This window comes from Pundamilia nyererei, unplaced genomic scaffold (assembly GCF_000239375.1).
Source record: "Pundamilia nyererei isolate P.nyererei 1_Seehausen unplaced genomic scaffold, PunNye1.0 scaffold00027, whole genome shotgun sequence".
Classification (NCBI taxonomy): domain Eukaryota; kingdom Metazoa; phylum Chordata; class Actinopteri; order Cichliformes; family Cichlidae; genus Pundamilia; species Pundamilia nyererei.
This window is the reverse complement of record NW_005187428.1, coordinates 857,446-865,731: the sequence shown is the minus strand read 5'-3', so window position 1 is coordinate 865,731 and position 8,286 is coordinate 857,446. Positions and strand designations below refer to the sequence as shown.

The following is an 8,286-nucleotide window of genomic DNA, read 5'->3' as shown; positions in this document are numbered from 1 at the left end:
CACGCGCTCACCCCGCCCAGGCAGGACAAACTGGAGAGGATGATTCAAGGATGCGATCTAGCATTGGAGTTGGTAGTTAAATAGTTGAGAGGATGTAATCTTAAGGTTTGGTGTTTGTGGCATCGGGCCTTACACTGCAACAAACAATTCTGATATTTGCCCAACCCGGTGAATGATGTTGGGCACAAAACTGACACTTAAGTCTGATTGACACGAGTTTTACACGAGCTGCATCCTGTGTTTAAGCATGCGTGGTTGTTTGTGATGCTCAGGATGCGCAAATCTTGTGCCCATCTTGGTCATTTCTGGTGGGCAACGTGGATAGTACGTCCTTGGCAGCACATGTACGGCAGGCAGAATGTGCGTCTATATGATGTGTATGGCTCTACTGCATTATCTGGGTTTTGCAGGTTCACCTGGCTATGAAAAAAATAAAAATAAAAACAGTCCACGTGGAAAAATCTAAGGAATGGCACCTGTAATCCATAAACCGACCCAAATTATTCTCTTAACTGCCCAGATTTCTCACCCAGGGTTAAAATATCTCAAATTGACCACCGGGTAATGATAGTATTGAATTTTATTTTTTCCCATAAACACTGGCATGATCCCCACTGTATAAATAACGCTGAATGCTTCATTGAAAATCATCAGTTGGGGGTTAATTAAAACTAAAATAGTGCACAAAGCTGTTTGGTCACATATCACCTGTGTTTTTGGCATCAGTGTTTCAGTTTTATTAGCTCAACAAGACAATTTTAGTTAAAGGGAGAAGCGATGAAATACTTCTGGCCAATGTGGCAAATTAATTTGATGAAAGGTTGTTGACAGCTGGCTGCATTAAGGTTGTATGATTCAATCCAAATGTCACTAAAGTGATTTAAACCATACAGCAATCTCATCTGGCTCACTGCCAACCAACAAGAAGGGCTGAACAGTTTGTTTCCCTCGAAATGTTTCCCCACGACACAGTGGTAAACTAATTAAAATCATCATTTGTGTGCCGCTTGCACAACTAAGAGAACTCTTCCTCCACTTAAATTATTTATTTTAATTCCCCGCCATCAGCGGCCACATAATACGCGGATATAAAGTAGCACACAGGGAAACAGGTTATTCTCTTTTATTTATTTGCTGCTTGTTAGTCTCCTAAAGGGATGCCCAGATAAGGACTTAACACTTTTTGTTTTACACCACAATCATCAAGCTTAGTGATGTTTGGTAGGCAGTAAAGCTAAATTGTCAGAGTTTTATTTCCAGCCCTTTCTGGTACCTGCAAATGTAAACATCCCGGCCTGCTGGAAATCCGGTCGGTGTGTCTTCACTGGGCTGCAAATCTGAATTTCCATGCAGTGTCATCCTTATTCGTACCCCTAGTGCACTGTATAGGTGGCTTTGGCTGATTTACATTTGACTACTTGCTTAATTTTCTGACCTGTGACATCACAATAGATCCCATCTTATCCCAAAATACAAGAAGCTCATCAAATGTTAAAAATAATAATAATAATTTTACACCCAAGTCAAAATGAGAAAACATGTTAGAGAAAACAATAGAGTCATACTCCTCACCAGCCATTTTCTTAGGTACATGTTTTCTTTAATTGCGCATTAATGTGTTAATATCAAATCAATATATCAATAAATATAAACAATCTAATAAATATCTACTCAGCCAATCACCTGGCAGCAATTCAGTGTATTTAGGCATGAAGACATGATCAAGATGACCTGCTGAAGTTTAAACCGAGCACTAGAATGAGGAGGAAAGGTGATTTAGGTGAATTTGAAGATGGTGTGGTTGTTGGTGCCAGACATACTGGTCGGAGTGTTTCCGAAACTGCTCATCCGCTGGGATTTTCCCACACAAGCATCTTCAGGGTTTAGAGAGAATGGTCCAAAAGAGAGAAAATATCCACTCAGTGGCAGATCTCTAGGTGAAAATGATTTGTTGATAGCAGAGGTCAGAAGAGAATTGCTAGACTACTGTGAGCTGATGGAGAAGTAACTCAAATAACCACCCAAGGTATGCAGAAAAGCATCTATGAGCATGCAACGTGTCCAGGCTTGAAGCAGATGGTAAATGGACTGGTTCTTGCATAGCACTTTTCTACACTACTTGAACACTCAGGGCGCTTTATACCCCATGCCTCTTTCACTCATTCATACATTCCTACTTTTTCTACACCTAAGTGCTCTCTATCTAATATTAACATACATTTATACTCCGATGAACACATTCAAGAGCAACTTGGGGTTCAGTATCTTGCCAAGGTGTACTTAGGCATGTAAACTGGAGACTTGGGCAGCCGGAGATCAAACCACCAGCCTTCCCATTAGTAGACCTGCTCTACCTCCTGAGCACCCCATCAGATGGGCTACAGCAGCAGAAGACGGTCAGGTGCCGCTCCTGTCAGCCAAGAACAGATACTTTTTATATAGATTATATACGCAGTTAGCACGCAATGAGCTCAAAATTCACAGAATAGACATGCTCTGTTGTAATCGTTGTTGCTTAAGATGTTTGTGCTGGCCATGGATTCTGGTGCTAACACATGCAGATGGAGGTGCGGAGCTGCCATTTCCGATCAAGAACAAGAAATGATAGGTTTACTGGGTTTTTTTTGTTTGTTTTTCTGAACCTCTGAACTGGCAAGCAGAGGATGTGAGGCTCACAAACTCGAGGTTCTTTTTGCAAAAGCCAGGCAAGATGGACATAATCAGAAGAAAATGGGAGAGGGGTTTTAAAGAGACAGAAGCCAAAGTAGCTTGTATCAGTGCCGTTACATAAGTCTAGGGTGCTGAGACTCATACAAAGCTTGACTAGTTTGCAATAAGAATAGAGAGATTTAAACAACCCCTGAAATACTGAAAGTTACCGCTGTGAGTTAACGCTTCCACATTTGAGTAACATGGAGTATCTTTTCACATTGGAAACATTTTTTGTTTAAGTTAAAAAAAAAGATTCATTTTGACAAAATACCATTTCATTTAGGTGTCAAACAATTAATAAAATCATGTATTACCCAAAACTTCCATTTAAATGGTACGTCACACTGTATGATGCTATTTTGCACTAATCACTGCTTTGTTTCACTTACCACAAAAAGTCTTTATTTAAGACAACTAATTATATGCCATTTGTGACACATGATGTTGACAACTGTGGCAGCAGATGTAAATAAAGTCCCATAAATAAATAAATAAAACATTAATCTCTCCATTAAGTTTGGAGAACTCTTTAGATTTGCTATTAAAACAATCCGCTGGCTTGTTTAAGAAGTAGTCCATCACACCGGTTTAAAGTTCACCTGACATCCGAGAGATTAATCCGCCCGGAGAGAACAACAAATCATTTTTGTCAGGAGTTGTGTTCCCTCCTTTTTTTTCCGGGTTCACAAAGTCACAGATGTCTCTCTGCTCTAGAAATGGACTGATTTTATTACTGTTTGAATCCTGCTGACATATTAATCCAGGGTGCAGCATTACATCACAGGAATTAGACCCAAACAATTAATAAAACAGTTAAAAAAGACACAAAAAAAGTCAAAGAACAATAGTTTATTATTCTCCGGCTGGTAATAGTTTTTTAAAATATTCCTGAAAGTCCATCAGGGAAGAAACCGATGCTACCTTCCAGCCCGCCTTTGTTGGGCTGCAGCAGTTCCCCACATTTTGTGATGAAAGTGCTTCCCACTACAGCTCGAGGATAACACAGGAGAAAGAATATATGCTGTATTTATTTTAAATCTAGTGAGATATCATACTTCTTTTTTTTTTTAAAGCTTTACAAGATAAATTGATCTCTGTTTTTTTAAAGAAGAAGAAGAAGAAGACGGAGCAGCAGAGGACAGTGTTTAAGAGGAACAGTTTCAAGTCCAGATATGGACTGATGTGAAAGTAATCTTTTTTGGGATTACATAAATGTCTGTGACTGCTCTGTTATCTGTTATGTTTGCAGTTTCGTACTATGCAAAGTGTTGAATAAAGTTTAACAAAAAGAAAAGGCTTCAAAGACTAAGGATGTCTCATGTGACTCAGGTTAAATTTGCACATTGATTTTTTATACTAAGCAAAAAGAACTGGTATCTAATGTACAACAAGAACACAGATCAGTCTCAGTAAGTGAACTGAGATGTATGTATACATGCATATTCCAATGATGTGCACTAAAATCATGAATGCAAAGCTTTTAATGGCTGACTTGACATGTAGGTTTGCCTGTTTCACTACCTGACAACTTATAAAAAGCTCCCTCAACAGTGGCAGAACTACAAAGTCAAAGTATTTGACATTGCACCATAAAACAGAACTCTAAACATCGAGCCCTCTGAATATTTGAATCTGCTGTTTAAAACTCATTTCCCTTCCTTCATTTCAAGACGTGACCTCAGTGGCATCCTCCATTAATCCTAAAAAGAAAGGCAGCTTCATCCCTCGGCTGTCACTCAAAGTCCTTTCACCGTGTACTACTTTCTGTCTTTTCATATCTAATCTGATCCTTGATTTTCACAGCGTAAGGCTTAAACGTACCCCCGAACACTTTCCTCACGGTTTGCAGGTCTTTATTGCTCTGATGTTCATCACTACATTCCCCATTTCGACCTCCTGAAATCTCACTAGATGGAGCTGTTCTCCACTTTTGAGAGTCCATGTGACTAAGAGTACAACTCTGTGTGTTTTGCAAAGAAACTGATTTGCCAGACAGGTCTGATTTTTTAAAGATATTTATTTTTAAAAATGACTCGGGATCTTGGAATTGCTTCACATGTGTCAGCTCGGACGCGGGCTTTCCTTTCTGCCCCACGTAAGCTGTCGAGAATTCATGCAGCTGTGTTGTGTGCCATCGACGCTCTACGGTGATCCTACTAGATTAAAGCTTTGTCACAGAGAAATCAAAAGCTGCAATGATTTGCCATATACTGATATGGATGATAATTGCATAGGATAATAGCCATGCTGTACAATACACATAATTATAAAATAATACGTTAGAATGATTAGTACAGATTTCCTAAAGTAGGCTTTTATACAGGTTTTTTTCATACTTTTCAACATTTAGGTGCATCATATAATATGGATAGTCTTTATATTAACGGTGATCTGATACATAGTTATTATGATTTAATACATACAGTACATACATACAGTAGATCTTAATCAAATTTAGAGGGACATTGCAAAGCCCTTAAATGTAATAGATACTGTCGGATAAAATGAACCAATGGTATGCAGCAGGATGATAAAACTGTACACATCTGTCATACCAGATTACGGTGGTATTTTCTTTTGCTGAGTGTCGTTTTTCCTCTAAAACACACAGTACAGATTATTAAAATGAAGCCACTGTCAGAGAAAAAACAAAATAAAACAAAAAAAAAGCCATTTCTGTAGCAAACAGAAGGTCAACGTCTTGCATGCATTATTTTTAGAAGTAGTAAAAATGTTAAATTAGTGGTTAAGAGCATGGGGAAAAATAATAAACGTCAACAACCGCATGCAGTCACAATGGTTATAATGTTAACAATTCTATAATGGTTTGGGTACCTCCTGACCTCACACCCTCACACAATAAAATCATAAGGCATGCCTCATTTAATTCCTCCACAACCATACTTTTAATGGCAGATGTGTCCTATAAACAACGGGTATGGAGTCCATTCTTGTTTACCTTCATATGGTCAATACATGTGTAATGAGACCTGCAGAAAAGAGAAGATTCAGCTTGTTAGCCCAGTGTAAATGCGATCTATGAGTATATATGAGTTATCCTGCGTGACAAAAGCATTCAGTTATTGTTTCGTATAGTCAACTTGTATTTTTGGAGGTTCTTTACCTTTTAATATAAAGCACCTTGAGGCAACTGTTGTTCTCATTTGGTTTTATGTAATTACACTTAATTAAATTAAATTAAATCAGTCATCTTGGGTTTGTGGCCACGGGTCTTTATTATCAGGGCTTCTCTTAATAATTTAATACTTACTCAGCAGACAGGCTGCTCAGTTTGTATTCCTCTGGCGGAGATTCTTGTCTTTGTGGTTGTTGGTCGAGTTAGTTTTCCTTTACAAAGAAGTAAAACACACAATCAGCTCTCATCTCAAACAAAGCGTATATGAGGTGTTATCAAGCAGTTCTGTGATCAAATCCCTAAAAAAAACCTCCAAAAAAACCGCCTTGTGGTGTAAATGGCAAATCTCAAATTCAAGGTTATCTTCTCATGCACCTTTACAGTTTATTCAGCAAGGCTGCTGCTTTTTGTCTTAAAACACCTGATTGGACACTTCAAATATCAAATATCAACCGGTCTGGGTGGTGACCCATCATTTTTCATGAAGCTACCTACGCTCACAATGACACAAGATGGCACTCTGGCACAAATCCTTCATAGGGGGAAAAATATAAATCAGCTCGCTTGATATTTGGTCTCTTGGCAAAAATTTTTTGGACATGATCAAGAAGCTGATCTTGAACAGAGATGAGCCTAATTTAAATAAACTTTTGAACACATGTCATACACAGAAACTAGTGATCTCAGTCCTAACAACTGTAAAATGATTGTTGTCGTGTATGAAATAAAAATAGCTAATGCTCCGCTTTCTGTTTCATGACATAAAATAAACGCTGCAGGCTGCTAATTAACCAATTTTAACATCTGCAAGCTTGTGGTAGAAATTTACCATCATTTTATTTATAGATGAAACTGACTGATGTTGACAGTTGACTGATGCCTTGATGATGGCTCAGGGTTATTAATGCAACCACTGATGAAAACATCTACTACTACTGTTTGCAGCCATAAACTGTATATCAAAGATGGATATAGCCAGAGGATTGTCATTTAGTCCTTTTGTCATGTCTAGTCTCTAAACCTTTAAGTCTATATAATGCTGGGAAGTCAAACTAATTCTACACCGAGGGCCGAGTCTGGCCCAGTTATGTGGGCCAAATGAGTGAAACTCCAATTTCTGTCAGTCTAAAGACATTTAACTGCACATTTAATCCCCGAGATATCTTAATATAATATAAAGAAGTACAATTTCAACAGCACATGTCAGTTTTTTTACGTTAGAAATGTAAAATTACAGAAAAGTCTTGCAGATAACTTCTTAGCCTTTCCTATATATATTTTGCTGGGTCACTTCTGGCCCCTAGCCTTATGTTTGATGCCCATGCTATAATGTATTTTATACTAAATGGGACAATAAGTTATAAAATTAACATCACATTTTCTTTAACACGACTTAAAACTAGTGAATGAGACCATAAACACACAAGGAAAATGTTTACTGAGGTATTAAGTCACGTAAGAAGCATATTAGTTTTTTCTTCTATAGACATTTTGTTTCCCCCTGCTGGCCATTAAAGAGAATGCAGGTATATAGCACTCTCGCATTAGATTAGTTTTTAGATCTGAGGCTACCTCCATCTTTTACATTCAGTCTTTGACTGCAGCAAGGACAAAACCAGACCCAGGACCAGTTATGTAAATATTTTTAAAACATTTTTAAACATAATTTTTACCTGCTGAGAGTTTTTTCTGTTCTTTTTTTGTGTGCATTTCAGTGAGCTAAGTTTTTTCCTCTTAAAAAAGATACTAGGTAACTAAAATTTAGGTTACCAGGACACCTATCAATAGATTACTGAAGCCAGGAGGGGAAACAGGAAGAACAAAACTATGCCTTAAATCACACATCTGCCTAAAACTACGTTGTAGCGTGTTAAAAAAAACATTTAATAAACAATGCATACTGCTTCTCACTGCCAAACATGGGCGGATTAAGCAGGACTTTCCTAATCCAGACAACTTGTCAGTCACAGCAACAGTGTCCAAACTTGACCTTAAAATACCATCCGGTGATTTATCTTAAATACTAGGACATGATGCTCACCGTTATTTGTGACCCAGTTTTAGGAACTACTTCACAGTGAGCTCTACAGACTGTCTGGAGTAGATACATCATGATAATCTACAACAAAACACACATTACTTTACCAAGCTAAACAGAGATAAGGTGGTAAGAGGTGAAATGTTTATACTTACATTGGTCCAGCTAGATCATCATCTGTGGCAGCAAGAGGAAAATATGGAGAAATGAACACCAAAAAAAATAAAATAATCGCAAAGAAGCTGCACACGCTGATGAGGTGTCTTGCTTAAAGCTGACATTTAGTGCCCTAAAAATCTCTATGTCTGTGGTTTCCGAGTACAGACTGTTACCAAATAAAAACATAGCCTAGCTGAAGTAACACAGGAGCAAACTGTGTGTGTGTTTTATATATATATAT

At 37.9% G+C, this 8,286-nt stretch overlaps 1 protein-coding gene across 2 annotated transcripts in view; it reads right to left on the bottom strand.

Annotated features, from left to right (window-relative positions):
- Positions 1–4,711: 4,711 nt before the first annotated feature.
- LOC102212040 (neuroplastin-like) overlaps positions 4,712–8,286 on the bottom strand; it is a 19,006-nt gene continuing 15,431 nt past the window's right edge. Inside the window, exons 6-8 of one of the 2 annotated variants that reach the window (XM_005728034.1) lie at positions 8,042–8,063; positions 5,984–6,060; positions 4,712–5,702 (exon numbers count right to left, since the gene is read on the bottom strand). In XM_005728034.1, the coding sequence (XP_005728091.1) occupies positions 6,000–6,060; positions 8,042–8,063 (83 nt within the window). In that variant the 3' untranslated portion in view covers positions 4,712–5,702; positions 5,984–5,999. The remainder of the gene's footprint in view (positions 5,703–5,983; positions 6,061–8,041; positions 8,064–8,286) is intronic. The other variant, XM_013909537.1, reaches the window with a different exon arrangement.